A 25,026-nucleotide genomic window follows, 5' to 3' on the forward strand; every position below is an offset into this window, starting at 1 on the left:
ACTGCTCCAGGGGAAATGCAGGGTAAGGTTCCTGCCAGCCACTGGTCATAACATTTGCATCAACTAATTAATACATAACCATATTTGAGTGTTTCTGTTTAAAAACAACTTATTTAATATATATTATTGGTTCAGTAACATTGAACTCAAGGCCAAGGGCACTATAACTCACACAGGCACAGTTGATCTAACACAGGTACTTTCTGTGTAAGGCACATCACAGCTTTCTCATGCTCACTGAACACTGGACAGCGCTTCAACACCATGCTTGGGGGCCATTTTAAACAGCAAAACCAACCAAAGGAAAAAAACTGCAAAAAACATGGCATTAAAAATGCCCACTAACACTTGTTAACAGTATGAGAGCTGAAAGGAAAAGGCGGAGTGTTGTCTCATTTAAGCTCTGCTTGGAACCGCCACATCAGGCAACTAAAATCTTTCCACCTGGTCATGTCCACATAATGTCCAGCGCCTAAACCCAATAGATATTTGTGGAATAAACGAACAAATGCGCCTGAAAGGAAGAAAGGTGCGCCTAGCTCTGGTGGATACCCGGGGTCTGGCGAGCCGGGAGGGAGACCTAGCAGGGCCTCCCTTGATTGCTCCCTCACCTGACAAAGACCCCACGCCCTGTCACGTGCCTCGCGTGGCCCGAAGGGCTCTCGTGAAGTCACCCGGGCTAGTCACGTGCCGCCTCGAGGCCCCGCCCCTGCACTGACCTCATGGCCCCGCCTCTGACCGCATGGTTCCACCCCTCGCTGTGACGCCACGGGCCTCGGCCCTGCTCCAAAGTCTACCCGCCTCCTTCTGACAGACGCGCCACTGCGAGCTGCGGAGGCGGCTGTTCTTGCGGCTGCGGCCGCCGCGGCCGCCGCGGCGACGGTGAGTCGCCTCGACCATTCTAGACGGCTTCCCGCGGAGACTCCTGGGAGCAGGGCTGGGTACTCGCGGCCAATGCGGGGACTGGTGAGACCTCGTACCGCGCAGTCCCCTCCCTGCCCCCGCCTGCGGCGCCCGCGCGGTGCACGCCGGGCACTGTGGTCCCGCTGGCCCGCGGAGCGCGTTTCGGGCACCCGGACGGACTACATCTCCCAGAGGCGTTTGGGCGGATGGGGGGGGGTGTGCGCGCAAAGCCCCGCGGGGCTGAGGGTCTTGTCCTCCGAGCGCTTGGACCCGGGCTGTCTCGGCGTTCGCTCGGCCTTGGGCTGGTGGCTTCTCGAGGTAAAGGGACCACGGGGGCGGCGCAGCGGGCCGGTCGCCTCCTCCCAGGATGCTGATGCGATCCAGAGCAGCCTTGGGGTTTTGACGTCGTACCGTCGCTGGGTTGGCCGGCCACCCGCGGGGCTGCGGTGACAGCTTAGCCAGGCTTCGGCAGGCGGCGTGCTCGGTGCCCCGAGGGCCGACGGTCCGCTCCTCGGATCCCGCTATCACGCCTCCCACATCCTCTGCAGGGAAGGTTGGGGAAGTACCATCCCTGGTTTTCCGCAGGAGCTGTTTCCTCAAGGGGGGGGGTCGGGAGGAGGGTCCCGGCGACAAAGAAGCTTCTGCTGAGCTCCGTGGTGACCTTGGCAGGCCAGGCGGGCCCCGCGCGGCTCTCCCTCCCCCGCCCGCCCTGGTTTGCCTACATCTGTAAATCTCTGCGCCCGCTCTCGACCGCACACGCCGGTGCCGGGGTTGGAGGCAGTGACCTGGCCTATCTTTGGGCCCAACCTCATACCATCGAGGACTTTGGTGTAGTTGAACTCACGGCGTCATGCGAGCCCGGGTTTGGGCACTTGACTTATTTAAGGGTATGCGTGTTTTTGCTTTCCTCTAAATGTTCCCAGGAGGCCTTTCAACAGGTGTCAGGTAAGGAGCAAGAGGCTATAAGTTTCTCCAGTATGGGCCTAAGATCCTCTGCATCAGAGACATCGGGGCCCTCGTTAAAAGGGCCGATTCCGGGGACCCACCCCCAGAGGTTCAGATGTAGCAGTTATGAGATGTGCCCCAGGAGTTTACTTAATAAGTTCCACAGATAATTCTCGGGCTCATTTGGGGTTGAGAACCTTGGTCTTAGTGTGAGGAGGATGGAAGACCTTGAGCATAGCGTTTATACCAGTTTCGTGTGTGTCCTGTGGGCTGCTGGGCAGGGCAGTGCCTAGCAAGTGTGACCTTGCTCCTCCGTGCTTTGTTTCTTCCCTCAGGGCTGATCTAAGAGTCTGGTGGGGAGAGGCACGCCAGCTCTGCCTTGCCCTCTGCCAAACGTTTAATTATGAAAAGTTTCAAACGTACAGGAAAGTTGAAGAAATTCTACAGTGAATGCCACCTGGAAAGTCCAACATTTTTATTGTACTTTATCACAAATCTAACCATCCAGCAGTCCATCTGATTATTTTGTTTTTATGTGTGTCAGAGTAAGTTGCAGATATCGGTCTATCCCCCCCTAAATAGTTAAACATGCATATTATTAATTAGTCTTAGAATTCTTGTTTTTTAACTGACTGCATATTTGAGAGTCATTCTCTCTGTCTCTCATCCCTGAGGAGCTGAGGACTTTGGAGGTTTTTCTATAGGATGGGCCTCTGGAACCAAGAAAGAGCTTTATATGTGCTCTTGCAAAGATTTGAAAACAGCAGGCCATGGTTCTAGAATCACCCTAAGAGTAAAAACATGGACTGTGTGACATAGAATGATACTTCAGGGAACAAAATTGTTTTGAGGGGGAACTGATGGGATGTGTCCCGATGGCCAGGTCGCCCCACATATTGCGTTGGCAGGGACTGATGTAAGTCGTCAGCTTGCAAGCCATTCCTCCTCTTTACACTATAAGCTTTCCCGGTTTGAATCTGCTGGTTTGGTGTGTTTTCTAAAGCCCTAGGGGCACAGGGCTTCCTAGCCCAGTGAACAAGCTCTGAGTCCCTTGGGCCCAGGTACTTTATTCCATAGCCAGAGATACCAACCCTGACCCTCTTCAGTGGTCTGAAAGGGAGCGAAGAGACAGGTCCTGTGAAAATTCGTCTCCACTTTCAGAAACACTATTCAAAGGGCACGAACGTATTTGTACTCATATAGGACACAGTCAGGGAAGTGTGGCAGTTAAAGTCATGGCATCTTATATTGATGTCTCTACCCTTACAAGGAGGAAGGCAGTTGTGCCAGTGAGAAAGCAGCATGCAGTGGGAGCTCGGCCCTTAGTGGGGAGGAGAGAGGAGGAGAGCCAGGCTGGCAGTGGTGGCATGAGGCTTATTGTGCCCCACAAAGGGACTTGGAAGTGCAGTGCACAGAATGGAAATGTGCCAGTTTCTAGGATCCCACAAAGGTCTTCGTTCTCTCTTCTCTGCATAGTCAGGACTCTCCCAGACACATCTCCCCTGGAGGTGGTAGAGGCTGCAGTGCAACTTAGTGCTGCAGGGGACAGGGGGCACCTGGCCTGGGACCTGTGGCAGGCAGAGCCTCTTGCCCTGAGAGGGCCCTGCAGACCACGCTAGAGGCCTTTTTGTCGCTTCCAAGCTGTGTGACAAGTCATTTGCCCTTCCAGACCCTCAATTGCTGCATCTGTGGTAGGTGAGGAGCAACACCCAGATGAAGGTCTGTCTCTGCTGTAAGCACTGAGAAGATTAGGGGCCCCTAATATTAGACGGAAGACAGCACGAAACCATGCAGTGCAGGGTAAGGAAGGCCAATGACGTTCTGATTCTTTCCATGAAAGCAGTTGTGATGTGTTTTTGGTAATGTTTGATCATTTTTCTAGAAAACATTTCTCATCACCTTTTTGGTACTCCTGATCTGTGGGTGCTGTGAGCTCCTGCGTGGTCTGTCCGCTGGGTGATCCAGACCATCAATTCTTACCACGAGGAGGTGTCCAGTAAAAATTGTGAAGGTGCTGGATACATAATGTGTTCAATAAGTGTTGATTCAGTCTAAAACTCAGATCTGTTTCAGTGTCTGTGCTTTTCCTTCAAGGAGAAACAGAGGCCAGGAAAGGTGGAAGTAGGTAGGGAATGGCGGAAGGGTCTCCCTGGGTGGAGCTTGAGGAGAATTCTAACCTGTTATTACTTCAGGAAGACGTGAAACGGTTGTCACAGTTCTAATTAACATTAAGAGCAATAGTCTTACAAGTTGGGGAAACAGCAGGGAATGAAGTTTTGTCTGCAGTGTGTGCCTTTTGTATGTGCTTTGTTCCCACCGGACAGAACTCTCACCTGTGTTTTGTCATTGCATGCAGTGTCAGCTCTGCAGATGCAGCTCAGGCACCTCTGAGTCTCACGGCTGAGGAAGCAGCCAGAATACCAAATGACGTGTCCAGGGTTGCCAAATAATGGCAGAGCAGAGCCCCAAACCCAGCTCTCCTGAGACAGCAGGGTTGAAGGGAAATGGGGGCTCCCCGGCCCCCTTGTGCAAACTGCTCCCTGGACTCGACAGTGACTCAAGAAAGGGTTTCTCTCCTTGTCTGGATTTTTGGCACTCTCATCGGGAAGCCCGCACACTGCTGCTCGGCTGAGGCTGTGTTCTGGGCCAGTGGCTGCGGGTTAGGGACAGCATGGGAAGCCTTCCCTCACCGACCTGCTTATTCAACACACCTGTGCCAGGGACTGAGCTGGGTCCCAGGAAAATGAGGGGGAGAGTCCCAGTGTTCTCCAGTGAGGTGACAAGAGTGAGGGACAGAGGATCCCCACCACAGGGAATTACAGGAGAGGCTCCATCTTCTGGAAAGAGGGTTTGGAGGCTGAAGGAAGGGTCGGTGGAAAGGTTCTTTGGTTGGGGCGGGATTTGGTTTGTTTGGGAAAGGGCGAGTTACACTCTTGGGTAGAGAGATCTGGAACACACGGCCAAGTCCAGACTTTTCCCCTTGAACCTTGACCAGTAAACCTTGACCTTGAACCTTGACCAGTAGATGAGTTCTGAGAGCTTTGGGAACCATGGCATTCGCAAGGCTTGCTGACAGGTCAGGTTTTAAGGGGCAGAGACAATTCTGGAACATCTCTCAGACGTCCATCTTGGGGACAGGGGTACTGCTAACTGAAGCAGGACCTGTGGGCTGGGGGACAGAGCTCCTGCCAGGGAGTATCAGCCAGGCTGTGTTATCATCCAACTGGTCAGCTGATATTTGATGTACTGCCTGGGGCTGTGGAGAGACTGGCCCCAAACACCACCCCTGCCCTCTGGGAGCTGCCAGTCTGCCTGGGGAGGCTGGGCCTTTGACCACAGTTCTTTCCCCCTTTCTCCTAGTGACTCTTGCTCCAGTCCTGGAACCCCTGCCCACCTCCTTGCAGGGCCTACCTAGGGCCCACCTGGTCCCTGAAGCCTTCCCAGGGCCCCCACCCACAGACCGCCCCCTCTCTCACCTGGAGCACCTGCTGTCACATATTCTCATTTGGGTTTTGCTGAGTATCTTTTGCAAAATTTTTTCAAGTGTGAGCTGGCTTTCCAGCTGGATCTGCAGCTGCCTGAGGGCAGGGACCAGGGAGGTGAGTGGCCTCTATAGAGGGCCTATGAAATGTTGGCTGAATTAAAGAGTCAGGAATCAAGTCTTTTCGAACAGGTAGTCACTTGAAAGAAAGAATAAGCAAACAAACTTGGGTAGTGATGGCTCTGCTGAATAAAATTGGCTAATCCCAGAGCTAGAGGAATTCTGTGTTGCTCACGTGACCACTTCTCAGCTCTGGCACTCGGGGCAGGCCTCCGTTTCTGTCCCCATGGAGGCAAGCTTAGGTGAGCTCGGGTCACCTGTCTACCTGCTTTGCCTGGGGAGTATGGGGGCCACACGGGGGCCCATTTCTCTGTGGTCCCAGTCACACTGGCCAAAAAGAACCTGTGCCCGCCGGAGGTGGGGGCCAAGCACTGTAGGGTTCAGGACTCTTGGGGACCCACGTTAGTGCCCAGGCACAGCACGGGAAGCCCTCCATCTCACTCCTGCCCCAACTCTGCCCAGCTGCCTGCCCAGCCACGGGCGTGTGGACATGTTCCAGGCCTCTGCGCGGGACTGCACTTCCCCAGGGCCTTTCCCCAGCCGTGTACATGGCTCGTGGCTCTCGCCTCACCTCCGTCCTGTTTTTGCCTGAAGGTTCCCCACTCAGAGAAGCCCTCGCTTCCCTGCTCCTCCTTCCTCCGTGGTACGCCTCACTAGCTGACATACAATGTATTTTACTAGTTTCTGTGTTTTACAGCCCCTCTCCCACTGGATTGTGACATGAAAACTGTTTCCCCCATCTTCAGGGCCTAGATGCGTGCTGGCTGTTTGTGTGTTGAATAAAATCATGTATGTGTCTGCCCTTCAGCTGTCCCATCTCTCTACTGGCTGGTAAAGCCTTGAGGTGTAGGGCCCGTGGTCTGTGTGTGCTCCATCCTCCCTGGAGTGGGGAACACAGATCTGCATAGAGTTGAATTCCCTAGTGAATGTGCAGTGGTCAGGACTGCAGTCAGCCAGCAGGGCAGAGGCCTCCGGTCCTGGTGCCCTGTGGAGGCCTTGGGTGGCACCAGGGGAGGCATGCAGGAGCCCTCCTTCTGTTCCAGGAGAAAGGGAGGGACTGGTCAGCTCACTTCACTTGTTTCTCCTTTTGTCCTGGGTGCAGTGAAATCCATGTATGCTCACACAATGGAATTCCACTGTGTGAAGCACTTTGTTGGGTGTTCAAGATTCTGCTTAAGCAAAATTTTGAGAAACATTTTGGAAAATGTGTGAGATAAGAGATGGGGCTGAGCCAGCTGCAGTGGGAAGGAGCACTGGTTTGAGACTTGACTCTTGTCTGAGCAGCTGGGCCAGGCTCCCCGTCAGGGAGCAGCCGGAGGGCAGGCGCGGCCATCTTGCCCACTGTTAAATGCAGCACCGCGCCCAGGCCTGCCTTCATGGGTGCTTAGTAATGTCTGAAGACCAAACGTATGTCAGCTGAGACCTTGGACTTGGTGATCACTAGAGACACTTGTGGCCTGAAAGGTGGCCTCTAGATGTATGAAACATAGAGAAATACGCACATGGCCGAAAATAAGGCAACCCCAGATACAGCGTGAGCTCTCATTTCCTCAAAGAGAAGATCCAAAATAATTCTGTCCCAAATGGCACAAGCCAGCTCTTTGGGTCAGATGTCCATTTAGAGTGATATGAATTTAGTTCAACTTCCATATACTGTTTCATGGAGTGTAATTTCACATGCTGATTAGATTTGTTCCCCACTCAGGTTTCCCAGGGCACTTTTCCGGCTCTTCCCCTTCACCTTTGTGGACATCGTGTCCTTGTCCTGGACGCTAGCTCCTCTGGATTGTCAGTGCCAGTCGTGTGAGTGCCCCTTGCTACACGTAGGGGCGTTTCCGCTGGAGAGTATCCCTGTGCTGTTGTGTGTTCTTGGGTTTTTTCGTCAGTTCTGTATGCAGCTTCTTACCGTGTGCCCCTTCACAGGGTGTTTACGGCACATCTAAGCATTGCAATTGTGAGGTCCTACCCCAGGAATAATTACTGGTCTGCTAGGTGTCTGCTGGCTTTGGGCTTCTTTCTTTTCACTGATTCCATCCAAGTGACCTCTAGAAGCGTGCCACGCTGGACTGACTGCAGCTGCTGTTCTTCACCCAGCAGTGCTTAGTGTAAAAGAATTGAGACACTGCCTGCAACAGGAGGGACTTAAATGATGCAGAGGCGCTCCCTCCTTGTGCTCACGGAAAATGAGCAGTACCTACGGGACTCGGAGTTCATGAGGGCAGAAAGGCAAAGCCATTCTCTTGGGAGCATAGCGGTTCCCCCACCGCCAACGGAATGGGGGAATTGGGCAAGGCTCAGCTGCAGGCTGAGTTCCTCTCCTGGGCCAGCAAGGCCAGCAGGCCTTTGTGTCCAAAATAAGACTCTTACAGCTGAATGGGGACCTTGTAGTGGCCACGTGGCTTGGCTGCACTTAAGGCCCTAGAGCTTTTTCCTGGATCAAGATGGTGTATCTTGATCTCAGATAACCAGTTAAAGTAGAGTCGATCCAAAGACTGCCCATTTGTGTCAGCTCGCGTAGGTGGTGTAGTGGTGAGCATAGCTGCCTTCCATTTTGTGTCAGCTCAACAAAGGCAGAGTTAAGGACTTTTTCTTTTCAGGGTTCCACTTTGATTGCCTAAGGGATGGTTCTTTAGATTCATTGCATTTCTAAAATTAGTCAGCCTTCTGGTTACCAAGCCCTGCCTGTCCAGCAGGTGCAGATGACTTGTTTATCCACTTGTGGTTGCAGCTGCATCTGTTTTCTGCCCTTTGCTCCTCATCCCCCTCCTGTCTGTACTTCCTTCTTCTGTGTCAACGGTAAAACATGCAGAATCCAAGCTCCTGAGCTTGGTCCTATCTGGGAGGCGGCTCAGAGGGCAGGAGGAGACCTGTGTTCCCAGCGCCAGCTCCAGCTAGTGACCTCGGTCAAGCCCTGTGATGCTGTCAGTCTCAGTTCTGTCATGTGTCTATTGGGATTTTCTCACCTGCCTCCTCTGCCAGGTGACTTCCTGCTGGCTCTCCAGGCAGGGTCTCTGAGGCTAGAACTACCTTGGATGGCGTTTATGTCCCAGCTTCACAGGTCTAGACCCTCAATTTTACTGGAGCACTGGGAAGTGACTTGGTATAGAGAACTGACTTGTGTTACCAAATTCCTACAAAACTGAAGCAAAGACCACTCCAACTCATGAGAGGGGAACAGCCCAGTCCTTGGGTTTGCTCCTTGGAGCATTTCTTTCCCTACAGACAGAACTAGATTATGGTCAGAGACACCTTTTCTGGACTGAGGAGGAATATACATAAATATAACACACTTATAGTGAGCATTTTGAGGAAGGAACCAACCAAAGGAGCTGCCTACTCTATAAAAACTAGAAACTACACAGAAATAAAAAGTTTCTCTATATGTGTGTCTGTGTGTGTGTGTGTAAACAAATCATCCAAAATCTCACTATCCAGAAAAAAACACCCTTAACATTTGGTGTGTAATCTACATGTAAATACACACGTCTCTCTGAGAAGGGATCGCACTGTACATGCTACGTGGTGCTCTATCAAGTCCATCTTCCTATGTCAATAAAGGTAGATCCACATCATTTTGAGGGAGTGAATATAGTTACGTGGTATAGGTTAACCAGATGGGTAACTAGTCCCTTTGGTTGAACATCAAAATGTTGATATACAGAAACATTTTTACATGTGAACCTTTGCTCATGTGTTCGTTTATTTCTAGGATAAATGCCTCGAAATGGAATTAATGTGTTAAAAAGAATGTACAGGAGTGAGATTGTCCTCCAGAAAAGTTGCATGAACCCACTCTGCTGTGGCCCAGGTGCCCTTGCCTCTGTCACGGGGAGTCAGAGTGGTTTGCCACGGCTCTGAACAGAATTCAGCATGATGTAAATTGTGCATTTATGATTGTCATCATCATCACAGTTCCTAGAAGCCTTACTACTTTTTAGCTTAGAACCATTCTTTGAGTCCTGTCTGCCTTTTGATTTTGCTTCTGATTAAGAGCAACCAATGTATTCTCTTTTCTGTTTTATTGTATACTTCCTTTTCCCACACTCTGCTTGCGTCTCCATAAATACAGCTATTTGTATTTATGCAAACCATGATTTGTGCTTATTGAACATTATGTGACAGGCTCTGAGCTGCGTGCTCTTCATCCATGACCTCATTTACGCCTCATCACAACTCGGTGGGTCAAGGACGGCTGCTGCCATTTCACAGATGAGAAAACTGAGACTCTGGAACATTAGGTGGCCAGATGGGTGGGACCTAGTGCCTGGGTGCCAGCAGGTGAGGAGTCTGCCCTTCCTGCTTGGCCTGTGACATTAGGACTCAAGCCTCCCTGGGGAAGGGCGTAGGCTGTGGTATTTGGGGCCATTGGCTTAGGCTGATGTATCAGCTCTGTTGAGCCATGATACTCATCAGGGAGAAGAGTGTAGGGCTGGGTGGGAGGAGAGCAGCCAGATGGGAGAACCAGATCTACTTTCTGGTCCTTTCCATGTCTTTAGCTTGTTTTGAAGTGTTCAGAATTCCCAAGGCATCAGATAACACCCAGGTTCGAGCGTTAAAATAAATGGTTTGCAGCCACCAGTGATGCTATCTGAGGGAGGGATTGTCTTTCTTGTCCTGCCTGCATCTTTAAGGACAATGGAAAAGGGGCTGAGTTCAGGATTTCCAGTCTGCCAGGGCTGAACTTGGCCTCCTATGGGCCTGCTCGGCAAGGCATTGTGAGCTAGAGGAAGCCAAGGCATGGGGAAGTCCTAATGGGAGCTTTTCAATGATGGACCACTTGTTTACATACCTTCAGGCCCAAGGAGCACTATTTATTTTTAATGGTACTTGTTTTCCTTTCTTGTTAATAACTAACTGGAAATTTACCAATCACAAGTAGATTCTGGCTACCTTGGATTTGAGAATTACTGGAAAACTAGCTTCTCTGTTTCTCTTTGATATTGAGGTCTGGCTGCATTTACTAGGAAACTCACAGTAACCCCAGGGAAAACAAGTTAGTTTGTTTCTCTCTCACTACAAGATAGGTGAGAGAAGTGGTCCATTCAGTGCTGGAATGGTATCTCCATGGTCATCCAGGGCCTGGGCACCTTCAGTTGTCCTTAGCATGGCTTCCATTCCCAAGGTCACCTCGTGGTCAAGCATGGCTGCTAGGGCTGTCACATCCATCTTCCTGGCAGCAGGCAGGAGGAGGGCCTGAGGACATGGGCTCCATCTCCCTGCTGAGGTGGCTCCCTTTTAGCACCTTCCAGCAAGAACATATGTCACTCTACTGTGACTCATTCGCCAGAACTTAGCCACATGGTCACATGACTGTAAGAAGGGCTGAGAACATCTTAGCAAAGATACTGCTGCCCTGAATAAAAAGGGAGTTCTGTGGTCCAGGTGGGGAAACTGAGGCGTGGAGAGATTATATAGGGTCATACAATCCATCGGTGGTGCTCTTCAAATTTTACTGCCGGTCTAGAAAGGAAGTCAGTGTCTTTGTTCCTGAAGGCTGAGTTGAGGGGGTGGTGCATGGGGTAGGGGGTGGCTGCTCAGAGGAGAAGGGCCGGGGTGCTGCTGTGGGCTGCGTGGCCTGAGGTCCTTATCCTGCCTACTGGCCCAGGTCCTCTGTGGGGATCTGAGGTCTGCGCTGCAGGGCAGCCCCTGCACCTCCTACCTCTGAAACAGTCCTGAGGCTCGATGGCTCCAGGCTGCTGTCTGGCCACCCACACCGGGCGCAGCCTCCTTCCTGAGGCCTTGTGACTCACTGTCCTGCCACTGTCCCGTCCTATCCTTTGCCTGCTAGTCTCATTGACCCCACCTCCTCCCCCCGGCTTACTTGGAGAGTTGCTCCCTGACCCCCGGAACGGGTCTGATCTTTCCGTACTTTCTTGTACACCACTGGTTTCACTGTGTACTTAGGTTTGGTGTTTCTGGTGTGTATTTGACTCCTGTCTCCCCCACTCAGTTGTGAGCTTCTGGAAGGCAGGGACCGAGCCGCTCACTCCCTGACACTTCCCAGCCTGTGCCCAGCGCAAAGTAGGTGCTACACAATGATCAGCACCAACAGACGGTTGGTTATTCCCAGAGGAAGGGCCGTCCCCCTCCAAGGGCCTCTGTTAAGTGGCCACCAAACAGACTGTCCTTAAGCCCACCCCTGGGAACTTGGGAGAACAGGACGGTACGTGGCGTCGCCCAGGGAGTCAGTGGCCATCCCTGGTGAATAAGCCCCCAGCCACAGGGACGCCTCATGCTGCCTGGTCCTTCATGGTCCACGCAGCCTCTACAGTGGGCAGGCGGGGTGTGGACGATGTGGGCCAGGCCCCCTTGCTCAGCAGGGGCTGAGTGTGCTCCCCTTCCCCCATCCTCTGGGTGGGCCCTAGGGGACCCCCCCCAGGGCACTTGGCTTTCACCCCGGGCCTCCACCCTTCGCGGAGCAGTGGGCACCTCCTTGGTTCAGCAGATGCAAGGCTGTGGGCAAGGCGGAAAGCTGCCTTTCAGTTTCCCCAGCAAAGCCCAAAGCCCCCTCTGGCCAGATGCCTGGAACCTGCCTCCTGGGGACAGAGGAGCCCCTCTGAGGCCAGCTGGCATCCTGGTGCAATGGCTGCCGGAGGGTGGGGGGTGAGTTCCTCTGGCGGGAGGCAGTGGGCAGGCCAGCCCGGCTGTGGGAAACTCAGCCCTGCAGTTGCTGCCACTAGGGTCTCGGGTGGATGCCAGGGTCTGGGCAGAGTGCCCTTCCCGGGGCATTGTAGCCCATGGAGCTCCAGGGCAGTCGGCTGGAAGGAGCGATGGCCCTTTAGAATGATTGCTGGTATCTCTTCCTTTCTAGAACTTGTCTTAGGGGCTCACAGAGCAGTTGGCCGCCACTTGGCCATGCCGCAGTGACCTCTTCTGGGCTGAGCCGCTCAGGCTGGGCTTGATTACGAGTACCCCGGGATCCTTGGGGAATGCACACCAGGATCCCCGCTCCTGTGGGAGCAGAAGCTGCCATAGCAGAGGCATCAGTGCCTGTTTTGTTTTCCTTCCCATAAGCTACTGCTCTGGGTGTTTTGCTTATTATGCTGTTTATTATAAAACTAGCTCCAACCCTGAGAGGTAGGCATGATTATCCCCATTTACAAACAAGAAACTGAGGCTCAGTGAGGTCACACAGCTGGAAAGTGGTGGAGCTGAGTCTGAACTAGTCTGATGCCTCCTTAAAGCCTTGCACGTTGCAGCAAGCATGTTCCTGGGGTGGGGCCTCAGTGTGACAAACAGCCAGCTCAGAGACTCACCGGCGCAGTCCACTCTCGGTCCTGGGACTCTTGGTCCCTCTGGCCCTGACCCTGCTCTGCCTGCAGGTACCCTCTTACCGGCGTGGGGGTTCCTCTAGCCCGGCAGCTCTCAAAAGGTGACGTGCAGTCTCCTGGAGGCTTCCTGAGACCTTCCAGGGGCTGAAGGTCAGAACTATGTTTATAAGGACACCAAGACGTTATTGGTTATATTGCCTTTTTCATTGTGTTGGCATTAGCATTGGCGGTGCAACAGTAGCAGGACTTAGCTCTGCTCGAGGCGTGGCACCCAGCTGTGCTAGTCATTGTTGTGGTTGTGTTCACGCCAGTTTCATTTAAGAAAAAGCAGTAAAAATTATTGAGTTTATTATCTGGACCTTTGAGTACACATTTTTTTAATGTTTTGTGTTGTGATGAAAGGACGCACATGAAGCATGCTGGAGACCTCAAGGGGAAGCATGTGTGCAGCTGTTTGAGCTGTGAGCTGACTAGCGTTTTCATGGAGCTCCATATTTATTTAAAACAACAACTGACACACAGACTATGGTTATTCAGACTTAGGGATTTAGCAGACATTTTCTTGAAAATGAACAAAGTGAGCCTGCTAATTCAAGGAAAACAACTGACCTTTTATTTTTGTATAAGTTGCCAATGATAAATTTGTTACTGTTTCCAATGATAAAATTTGAGCTTTCAAGTGAAAATGTCAGAATTTTGGAAAACTTGTATCTGCCACCGTGAGGTTGACAGCTTCCCAGTAGTTAAAGACTTTTCTGATGGGGTTGGTGGTGATAGTAACAATGTGATTTTTTGGAGGGAGGCATATCTTATAATGAGATGTGTTAACATTGCTAGATCTACATAATCAGGGCTCATATCATAATCGTGGACCATTATTTTCCAAATGACCCATGCATGCTGTTATAAAACGGGGCATGTGTAAAAGGTCCATTCCAAATACAAGGTAGCCCAATGATTTTCAATATAATAGGAAAAATTTGTTGTTAAAGATTCAGATTCCATATTGCAACTAACCTTTAAGAAGCTACTACCACCTGTCAGGTTTGGGTGTAGTGTTGAAGAATATCCACAATTATCTGAGAAGACTATTCAGATACCTTTCCCTTTTCCAGCTGCTTACTGTGGGAGGCTGGATTTTCTCATACTTTAACCAAAACATCACAACAAATTGGATGGAGAAGAAGATATGAGCATCCAGCTGCCTTCTCTTAAGCCAGACTTTTTTATTTTATTGAAGTATAGTTGATTTACAATGTTGTGTTAATTTCTGCTATACAACAGTTTCAGTTATACATATATATTAATTCTTTTTCATATTCTTTTCTATTATGGTTTATGACAGGATATTGAATATAGTTCCCCATGCCATACAGCAGGACCTTGTTGTTGATCCATCCTTTATATAATAGTTTGCATCTGCTAATCCCAAACTCTCAGTCCTTCCCTCCCCACCCCCGCCCCCACCCTGCTTGGCAACCACAAGTGTTCTCTATGTCTATGAGTCTGTGTTTCATAGGTAAGTTCATTTGTGTCATATTTTAGGTTCCACATATAATTGATATCATATAGTGTTTGTCTTTCTATTTGACTTAGTATGATAATCTCTAGGTCCCTCCATGTTGCTGCAAATGGCATTATTTTATTTTTTAAAAAATTTTATTTATTTTTGGCTGCATTGGGACTTCGTTGCTGTGCACAGGCTTTCTCTAGTTGTGGCGAGTGGGGACTACTCTTCATTGTGGTGCATGGGCTTCTCATTGTGGTGGCTTCTCTTCTTGCAGAGCACAAGCTCTAGGTGTGCAGGCTTCAGTAGTGTGGCACGTGGGCTCAGTAGTCGTGGCTTGCAGGCTCTAGAGCGCAGGCTCAGTAGTTGTGGCACGCAGGCTTAGTTGCTCCGTGGCATGTGCGATCTTCCCGGACCAGGGCTCGAACCTGTGTACCCTGCATTGGCAGGCAGGTTCTTAACCACTGCGCCACCAGGGAAGTCCCTCATTCTTTTTTATGGCTGAGTAATATTCCATTGTGTATATGTACCACATCTTCTTTATCCATTCATCTGCTGATGGACATTTAGGTTGTTTCCATGTCTTGGCTGTTGTGAATAGTGCTATGAACATAGGCGTGCATGTATTGTTTTGAATTATAGTTTTGTCCAGGTACATACCCAGGAATGGAATTGCTGGATCATATGGCAGCTCTATTTTTTGTTTTTTTGAGGAACCTCCGTATTATTTTCCATAGTGGCTGCACCAGTTTACATTCCCACCAGCAGTGTAGGAGGGCTCCCTTTTCTCCACATCCTCTCTAGCATTTGTTATTTGTAGACTTTTTAACGATAAGCCAGACTTCTAAAGGGTTTGCAAAAATGTAAAACAATGTCCATCTTCTTATTAAATTTGTTTTGGAAAGTAGTTATTTTAAAATTTTATTTATGTTAACATGTAATAAGTAATCTTTTTAATGAATAAATACTTTTAACAATTCCTTATTTTTTATTTCTAGTAAGGTAAGTATTGCTATATATAACTCACACAATCTTTTTGGAGTCCTCAATAATTGAGTGTAAAGTGGTTGTGAGACCAAAAAGTTTGAGAACCGCTGCTCTAGCAGACCCTGGGGGAAAACTGATGTCAGAAAGTCCTCCTTCTGGGTGCGTCCTCTCCCTTCATCTCTGTCTCGTCCCCCACATCTGTCCTCAGTCCTCCAGGAACCTGCACTCATGTACAGATGCGTCTCAGCTCCACACTGCCCTCCCAGTCCTCCTCCAGAAGGCAGTGTGGGTATGTTTCCTCAGCAGAGACTGTCTGGGGTGGGGGGACCGGGGACAGGGTTGGCACCCCCATGGTGGTGTGCAGGACAGCTTAGACTGACTGCAGAATGGAGTTTGCAGCAGCGGCTGAGCCAGTGAGGGGTGTATCCTGCTGGCCCGGGCCCAGGCCCTCCCAGCTCCCCCGAGGAGCCACCTGGGCCACCTCAGGCTGCTGCCAGTTGGCCAGGCTCTGGCCCTGGATCAACAGCAGCGCTCTCCACGGGGCACAGTGAGTAGCTGGGAGCAGAGCAGAACACCAGAGCCGTTTCCCAGGGCTGGGAGGCCTTGTGCTTTTAACTCCACTAGGGAACATGGGGAGACCTGGCTTTGCAGAAAGTGCCCGGCCCTGTGTCCTACCCCAGAGGCCCAGTGCCTGCTGCTCTGGGGAAGGTGAGATGAGATTGCAGCAGGGAGTGGGTCCAAAGACAGACAGACAGACGTGGAGACAGGCTTCATCTCACTTTAGGGTGACCGGAATAATTCCCTCCTACATAAGAGCACAGGGGGTGCTAGGCTGTGTTGGTTGTGGGGGCAGAGGCCAGATGTGGCTTTTAAGTGGCCCCATTCCATCCCCTGGTGGAACAGGGTGCAGGCAGGCCCTCCCTCTCCTCTCTCCCATGTAGGGGATGATGGTCCCAGAGCTTCTGGACACCCCCTTGTCCCTTGGTCCGTCCTCGGCTCCTGAGGAAGCTGTGGGCTCAGGGCGTGGATCAGAGTCCCAACAGCGCCTTCTCAGCTTGCCAGCCACGCGTCCCACGCTGCCTCCCTGCCCTGTGGCCATAGTCAGGACATTCCTTTCAGGCTAGGCCTCAACCTGAAAATGCAGTGGAGGGGACACTGATCTCCTTTGTCAGTTCCATCTTCGAGGCCCCGTGACAGGTGCCCTAGGAATCCAGCCTCTGCCGTGCACACATTTCCAGCTCCTGCTTAGTTCCAGCCCAGACTTCAGCTTTTCGAAAGTGCTCTGTCTCCCAAGGCCGGTGGCTTCTAAAGTAGGAGCCGTCAGGGCTGGGGCAGCGGCACTTCGCTTTCATCCAGGGTGAAGTGGAAATTCCCCAGCATCCCCAAAACTGCCAGAAATCAGGTAAGCAGGAATTTAAGGCTCCTTAAATAGGAAATCCATGAAGCTTGTGGCAGAGTAGAGTCAGCTCCCAGGTCTTGGGCGCCCTGCTCTGCACCTTACACCCACTTGCTGCTGGGGTCAGCGCCTTGGCTGACCAGCTGCTAAGCGGTCAGCTGGATCTCTAGCTCTCTTCTCAGAGAATCTGTATTTTATCAGTACTATGACTGGGTAATACCTCTGCATCCACCAAGTGCAGAGGGCATAAAGGGGTGTGCTGTGTAACGTCCTCTGGGCCCCCTGGGAGCTCCTGTTTGGTTTATGATAGACTCGTGACGGCTTTCAGACAACTCTGTTTCTTCACAGTCTGTAGCTACAATATCTAAACAGGAGGCTGAGAGGCCTGTCTCGGGGTTCAGGGGCTGCACGTTGGCTTCATCAAGCTCCCAGGACCATGGGCCTCCCTCTCCTCTGTTGGGAACTTGCTGCCCTTCCTGAGCCTCTTTTAACGGACGCTCCAGCACCTGCCCAACAGTGAAGTTGCCGGGGCTGTGATATCAGATTCCACGCTTGCACTTGTAGCTTAACTTGAGCAGTGTGCGTTTTTATTGGAAAACTGTTCTTTGGGACATGTGCCTTTTTTTTTTTTAAGATTATTGCATTCTTAAGGTTTTTGATTACACCTTGGACAATGCAGTTTTGTGGGAACACACACATTTGATTTTATATTGGGAAGCACCAGGGGAACTGGGGTTTGAATTCCTGAAATCTTCATGAGCCATTTTTCAGAAACCTCTCTTTCGTATTGGAGGGGCCTGCCCCCCAGTCTCTGCCACAGTTCAGGAAGGCAGCTGCATCGTGGGTGTGGGTGTGGAGGGGAGGGGAGGAGACAGGAGCAGCTGGGCCGTGGTGTGGTCAGGGCCTGGAGTGTAATGAGTGTCCTGCAGCAGTGCCTGCTCTAGGTTCTGCTGGACACCAGGGGAGGCCTCTGCCCTGTGTGCAGGGCTTATGCCATCATTATGATGGTGGGATTCCAGAGTGAATTCTTGCGCTCTAGGAGATGATGGAATTAGATCCAGAGATTTTGGTGACAAGGCAGGCCACGCCTGCATCCTCTGAAGTGTGTGTGTGTGCCTGCTCCCCAGACATGGAGGGGCTAGTTCCTCCCTCTTAAACCCAAAGGTGCTCAAGTGCCTTGCCAAGCACAGTGCAGCTCTTCCCGGCTTGCTTAGCGACCCAGGACCCGCCAGTTTCCTGGTAAGCCACCCCCACAGGCATCCCTGATGGGCGGAGCATGGCAGTTTGCAGCAGGTGCCCGCCCAGGTTCTAACAGACTCAGCATATTAGAGTTTTCTGCAGACTCGAGTCAAGCCCCTTAAGGAAAGCTGCCTTTTTCTCCCATCAGGGTGGCTGTGGCCACTGGCAGTGGCCTGGGCAAGGGACCTCAGGCCCAGCTTGCACAGCCAGTGCCCCTGGACAGGGACCTTCTGTGACGTCCTCTAGAGGCTCTGCTGTTTACTGTTCTTGACCCTGTGCTATGAGGAGTCACCTGCAGGTGGGGGTGGAAGAGTCACACCAGGGTCCTAGGCTTGGCTCAGCCTCTAATAAGCCATGGGACCTCAGACAGGTCCTGTCTTTCCTTGGCCTCCATGTCTTCAAAGGATAATTATAAGCAGCAACTCACAAGAGCTGGCATATAATTGATAAGCATTTGGGAAGATGTCCTCCCTCTTAGTGATCAAAGAAGTAAACATAACCAAGTGTCATCTTAACATTACAAATCATAATAACAGTAGTATTCAGAGTTTGCACTGTAAATCAGCATCATCCTTCACAGAAGGCATAAAATGTCCATACCCTTTGACCTAATAATCTCACTTCAGACAGGTTTAGCCCAAGGAAATAATCCAAGAAAGGGAAAGAGCATTAGCCAAAGGTGTTCCAGTTTTTTATGAAATAAGGAGCATTCTAAATGCTTTAATAGGGATTGGTCATGTAAACAGTGATGGGCCCATTTTTGGAAATATTAAAATCTATGGTCATGGAGTCTTGCAAGACGGAGTAAATACATGTGACACAATGTTAAAAGGATTTAAAACTTTGTCACAAAACTATATAAAAATATAGGTGCCTATACATACAGACTGGCAGGGACATGCAGAGACTGGCTGCATTAGGGTGATAAGGTTGGGCAATTTTGTTTTCTTTCAGTTTAATAGGTTTTATTGACATAGAATAATCCACATACCATACGATTTCCCCATTTAAAGTGTGCAATTCGGGGACTTCCCTGGTGGTCCAGTGGTTAAGACTTCATGCTTCCAATGCAGGGGGCACAGGTTCAATCCCTGGCCAGGGAGCTAAGATTCCGCATGCCGCAGGGCATGGCCAAAAAATTAAAATATTTTAAATAATTGTGTGCAATTCAGTGGTTTTTAGTATATTCACAGAATTGTGCAACCATCATTACAGTTTTACAATATTTTCATCATCCCTAAAGGAACTCTGTAATTGCTTCTATGGCCAGCCCCCCAAACCCCTGGAAACCACGAATCTGCTTTCTGCCCCTATGGATTTACCTGTTCCAGACATTTTATGTACGGAATCATATAATATGTGGTCCTTTATGTCTGGCTTCTTTCACTGAGCATAATGTTTTCAAGGGTCATCCAGGTTGTAGCTGTGTCAGTACTTCATCTCTTTTCATGGCTGAATTACTATTCTACTGCATGGAAATATATATATATTTATATCCAGTTTGTTTATCCATTTGTCAGTTGATGGACACTTGAGTTGTTTACACTTTTTAGCTGTTATGAATAATTCTGCTATGAACATTCTTGTGCTAGTTTTTGTATGGACATGAGTTTTCAATTCTTTTGGGTATATACCTAGGAGCAGAATTGCTGGGTCATGTGGTAACTCTATTTTAACCTTTTGAAGAACTGCCAGACTGTTTTCCAGAGCGGCTACACCAGCAATGTGGGGAGTTCCAGTTTCTCTACATGATACTTGTTATTGTCCTTTTCATTTTAGCCATCCTGGTGGGTAGGAAATAGTACCTTGTAGTTTGGATTTGCATTGGCTAACAATGTTCAGGTTCTTTTCATGTGCTTATTGGGCATTTGTTTATCTTTGGAGAAATGTATGTTCAGATCCTTTTGCCCATTTAAAAAAATTGGGTTATCTTTTTTGTTAATGAATTAGAAGAGTTCTTTATATATTCTAAATGGTACAGGTCCCTGAAAAGATACATTATTTGTAAAAATTTTCCTCCACTGTGTGGGTTGTCTTCCCACTTTCTTGATGGTATCCTTAGAAGCACAAGTTTTAAATTTTGATGAAATCAGTTGTATCTTTTTTCACTTTTGTTGCTTGGACTCAGTTCCTCTGGCCCTGCCACTAATGTGTTAAATTTAATATTTAAACTTACTGACTCCAGGCTCCCTCTCCCCTGGCAGGATTGTTTGGGGCTCTCCATCCCCACATCGTTCTGAACTTAACACTGATGGGCTCTAGGAGGGAGCTACACTAGGAGACTTGCTTTCACTGTATATATTTTTTATACTGTTTTTTTTTCTAGTTCATATTATATCAGTTTAAAAAAATGAGTCTCACTTTAAAATGCTACTAATTTTTAGCCTTTTATGCTGCTGAATAGAGTGAAGGAAGTGTCTTACTAAAGGACACAGAATGCAGACTCAGGGGCGGGAGGATGGCCTGCTTCCCCTGCTTCTCCCCCAGTACCCGGCAGCAGGTGCTCAGTGGACCTTGTGAAGGAAATGACCAACACTACCTCCTTCCTTCTCGCCCCATCCACTCTCCGACCAAAACAGCGCTGCTGCTGTGGGGAGAAGCCCTTGGTTCTGATTCCTTCCCACAGGGCATGTGGACATGAGGGGGCTGCTCTGGGCCTGGTGGGGAGTGGACAGAGGACTGGCTGTGGCCCTGAGGAGACAGCAGCCGTGGGGAAGGGAAGGGGGGGGCTGAGGAGTGGGTAGGGACACAGGACGGCGCTGAGCTGGGCAGCGGGGGAGACACCAGACATACAGTGCCGAGGGAGTCTGGCTGCGTGGGGCCAGGTGCCCAGGGCAGCCGCTGCTGAGGGCGCTACCTGTTCTCCCCCTGAAACAGCTCCCCAGAACCCTGTGTGTCTGCCCAGGCTGGCAGTAGAAGGAGCCTCACCTGCCTATCTCCTCTGAGTACCTGGGATTGGAGGTAAAAACTCTCCCAGACCCCCTCCCACAAGCAGGCCACAGTGCCCTGGCGTGGAGGCCAGCCTGGTGCTCCCTAAGTTGGAGGGGAGGAGAGGACCAGTGACCAGACTGCCCTGTGAGAAGCCCTAGATTAGGTTCCCAAGCTGCTGGGTTCTGTCCCCTTCCCAGGGCCACCCCACTGTCTGGCTTTCACAAAGGAAGTGTGGGTGACCCCTGAAGCTGGTAGTTTCTGGAGGTTGGAGGATGGTGGCTCTGGGCTGGGTTACCTAAGCAATGGTGGGGCATCTCCAGGGCCTACAGGGAGCCCAGTCTGCTCTCTCGAAGGAATTGGTCCCAGCCCATCACAAGTGTGGAGATTTATGGGGAGGGGAGTGAAAGGTGAGCTGAGCCCCGGGGCAGGGGACACCTGCAGGAGCCACAGGAGGCCCTGTGTGCTTGGGCTCAGCAGGGGCGGCTCTGAGGATGACCACACACCTTGTGCTGCAGCCCCTCATCACAGACCAGTGCCTGACTGGCAGTGGGGGGCTGAGGGGGGCGGGCTGGGAGCATACTTTGCATCTCAGTTTGTCCTCCAGGGTCCAGGAGAAGCAGCAAAGATGTCGAATGAGCCGCCCCCTCCTTACCCTGGGGGCCCCACAGCCCCCCTTCTGGAGGAGAAAAGTGGAGCTCCACCCACCCCAGGTAGGGTTCAGCGCTTCATTGCTGTCTCCTGCCCTTTCCAGCTGCTAGGAGCTGGTGCCTGGAGCAGCCCTCCGCCGATGGCTGGAGCCATCTGAGCTTCCTCTCCCTGTCTCTCTGTGTCACTCTCTGTCCAGGCCGCACCTCCCCAGCTGTGATGCAGCCCCCACCGGGCATGTCACTGCCCCCTGCAGACATTGGCCCCCCACCCTATGAGCCGCCGGGTCACCCAATGCCCCAGCCTAGCTTCATCCCCCCACATGTGAATGCAGACAGCACCTACATGCCTCCAGGTAAGCTGGAAAGGAATCCGCTTAGCCCAGCACTCAGCATGTCACCTGGGTTGCCAGCCAGCCTTTGCTGCGGGCGGGTAGTCTGTCTGTGTGGGTGTTTAAGGGTGGGGGGCTGATCGTGGGTCTGGACGGTGGACATGGGAAGGTGCCCTAGAACATGGTGCAGGTTCTGTGGGCCAGAGGTGTCCCGGGCCCTGCCAGCGGAGGGCTGGCTCCTGGAGGTGCTGCCAGGAACCTGAGTCCATGGTGGAGGCCTGGGATCCTGCTCACCCAGCAGCTCTTCAGAGACTACACAGGCTGGAGAATCGGGCCCTGGTCAGGTGGGCTGGCCCCTGGCACCACAGTACAAGACCTGATGCTGGTGGGGAGGAGAGGCTGATGAGAGACAAGGCTTTCCCTCCTGTGGTCAAGGTCCTTGAGCACAGCTCAGTCCCCTGTGTGTCAGAGGCAAGGGAGCCAACGCATCAAGCTAAGATTAAGGAGAGGTTAGACCTTGTTCCCAGCTCTCTGCCGTATCTGGCTGGGCCAAGTAGCTTCTCTGTCTTGGTCCCTGTGGGACAGGGAGCAGGAAAGGTTGGGAGAATGTCGATGGTTACTTTGGCCCAGGGCCTGGTCCCCAAGGCTTCACCCTATGTCCTTGGGTGCTGGGGGCCTCAGGGCTTTGTGCTCACCTCTCACATGGGGCAGGTGGCAAGGCAGTGATCTGTCTTTGCTCTATCTTCTGTGTCATTCCAGGTTTCTACCCTCCTCCAGGCCCCCATCCACCCATGGGCTACTACCCACCAGGGCCCTACCCGCCAGGGCCTTACCCTGGCCCTGGAGGCCATACGGCCACGGTCCTGGTCCCTTCAGGGGCTGCCACCACAGTGACAGTGCTGCAGGGAGAGATCTTTGAGGGTGCGCCCGTGCAGACGGTGTGTCCCCACTGCCAGCAGGCCATCACCACCAAGATCTCCTATGAGATTGGCCTGATGAACTTCGTGCTGGGCTTCTTCTGCTGCTTCATGGGGTAGGTGGTATAGCGCTTGCTGGGTGGGGAGGCTGAGCCCACCCACCACCACGCTGGAGTAGGCCCCGGCCCTCGGCGCCTTTTCTTCAGGCCTCCCTGTCTCTCCCCATCTCCGATTCAGGTGTGACCTGGGCTGCTGCTTGATCCCCTGCCTCATCAACGACTTCAAGGATGTGACGCACACGTGCCCCAGCTGCAAAGCCTACATCTACACGTACAAGCGCCTCTGCTAACGGACCCGGGACTGGACTCCCCACTGTCAGTCTGGCCCCCTGTGCTTTGCTCCCCGCGCTCAGTGGCTCGCTTCCCTGCTCCCACTTGGGGGTGGAAGCTGTTCCACCAGTCCGTCCCCTGGAAGTCTTGTCCTCTTCACCTTGCCCTTCCCTGAGCATCTCTTTTGGCAAAAATTCTGTTGGATTTTAGGCCAAGGGTCAGCAAGTGGCAGGGGGATGGCACTGAGCTTGTGTGCTGCTGGTTTGCTTGGTGTTTGTGATCAGAAAGATAAGCAGGGAATGATCTCACATGGTCTCCCTGCTGGGGTCTCTTCCTGCATTTCTGAACCAGGTACAGGTTCGGTCCTGGGTCTTCCTGGGACCAAAAGCAGCCAGAGCAGTGGCTGGTTCCCTAGACCTGGGGCCTAGCCTATAGCCACAGTCATTTCTGATCTGCTGGGCTGAGAGTGGGGGATGGACCCAGGCAGGCCTGAGTTTGTTTTTGGAGTGCTAGAGGCAGGTATGATGGTCAGAAGGAATGACTCTGGCCCTCAGAACTCAGGAACTCTTAACAGTGCCCAGATGCCACCTGGGATAATGTGGACATTGGCACACCTGCAGGCCATGGGGTAAGAGATTGGGCCCTAGCTTGCCAAGAAGGGACTCTCCTCTGGCCCCTGCCCAGCTCCCTTTCCAGCCACACCTCTGTGAACCCTGGTCTTTGCTAGGGCCAGAAGGAATGCCCAGGAGCCTAGCCCATCAGTGTATACCATGTCCTTGCTGCATGTGGGCACAACCTCTGTGGGGTGTGTCCCAGCTGGGACTAGAGGTGACAGAGAGGAGGGGCCTCCTTGCAGGCACACTCAGATCTGCAGTGCACTATCCACGGATCCTCTTCCCAGTAAGCGCTGCGCCCTTTGCCCTGGCTGGCTTGCTGTCACCTGTCACTGTGCTCGCTCCAACAGCGGGCACTGCAGCAGGAGCAGCTGCAGCACTGGACGGGGGACAGGCTGGGGACGAGAAAGGAGCAGCCACAAGTGGCACAAGTGCCCTGGTGGACACCAGCCCTGCCCTGGGCCTGAGCCCACACTGTCTATTTCCTGAATGGTTTGTCTGTGAACTTGCTCACGTGGACCACTGTATCCTGCTGCCGCCCCTCTCCTGGTCTCGCACTGCCACTGCATGGCCTCCTGTCACTGTGAATCGTGGCTGGTCTCAGTTTATAGTTTCTCATTAAATCGGCCCTTTCACTCCCCTGCCCGAGGCCTCTGCTCTCTTGCCTGGCTTCCTTTTGCGAGGGAAAGAGGGTGGGGGGTTGAGTCCTCAGGGTGTCGGTGCTTATGCCAAACCGACTATCCAGGAACAACACTGCTATCTCAGTCCCTAATTAAACCTGCCAGAGCCCAGTGTGGATGAGCCCTAGGATTCCAGCTGTGACTGCACCAGGAAGTTGGCTTCATGACTGTCAGGCCGCCTTACTGATAACATGTAACCCACCTCCACACCATGCATCCACCCACAGGGTCTGCAAGCTGGAGACCCCCAGCTAGAGCTCAGGGTCATCCCACCCTGCAGGGAGGTACCCTCACTTCCTTAAGCAAGACAGAGCCACTGGGGTTGAGGCTACTGGGGGTGGGCAGGCAGCTGGGCCCGCAGGTTCTGGCTGGCTCTGCCCCTGCCCCTCATCTGACTTGTGAAGGCAAGTGGGCTCGGTCAGTTATTGAAAAAAGTGTCCCCACCGTTGAACCCTTTTCTGAGTAAAACTTTCACAGATCCTCAATATATAAAACCAGTAATAAATTCCTATTAAAATAAATACTTCATTTCTATTGCTCTTTTATCTTAGTTATTAAAAAAAAACTCAAAAAGTAGGAAAACTCCAGAGCACTCTGAGAATTAGAAAACCACGGGACCACATGGACTTTAAGGGTCTTTGTGAGATGGTCACAGGGACTCTGCCCTGGAGAGGTGCGCTGCTGGAACGGGACCAGCAGTATTGGGAGCACATGAGGGGCTGCCAGGGAC

General features: G+C 51.7%; 1 protein-coding gene across 1 annotated transcript; it reads left to right on the forward strand.

The window, feature by feature from the left end:
* The first annotated feature begins 944 nt into the window (after positions 1–944).
* Positions 945–23,176, forward strand: CDIP1 (cell death inducing p53 target 1). Its single transcript, XM_060285464.1, has 5 exons — positions 945–966; positions 21,385–21,490; positions 21,625–21,780; positions 22,516–22,789; positions 22,911–23,176. Exons 1-5 carry the CDS (start codon positions 955–957, stop codon positions 23,020–23,022), a joined length of 660 nt encoding a protein of 219 aa, XP_060141447.1. The 5' UTR covers positions 945–954; the 3' UTR covers positions 23,023–23,176.
* Positions 23,177–25,026: the final 1,850 nt, after the last annotated feature.

The sequence above is a fragment of the Globicephala melas genome, chromosome 15 (assembly GCF_963455315.2).
Source record: "Globicephala melas chromosome 15, mGloMel1.2, whole genome shotgun sequence".
NCBI lineage: Eukaryota > Metazoa > Chordata > Mammalia > Artiodactyla > Delphinidae > Globicephala > Globicephala melas.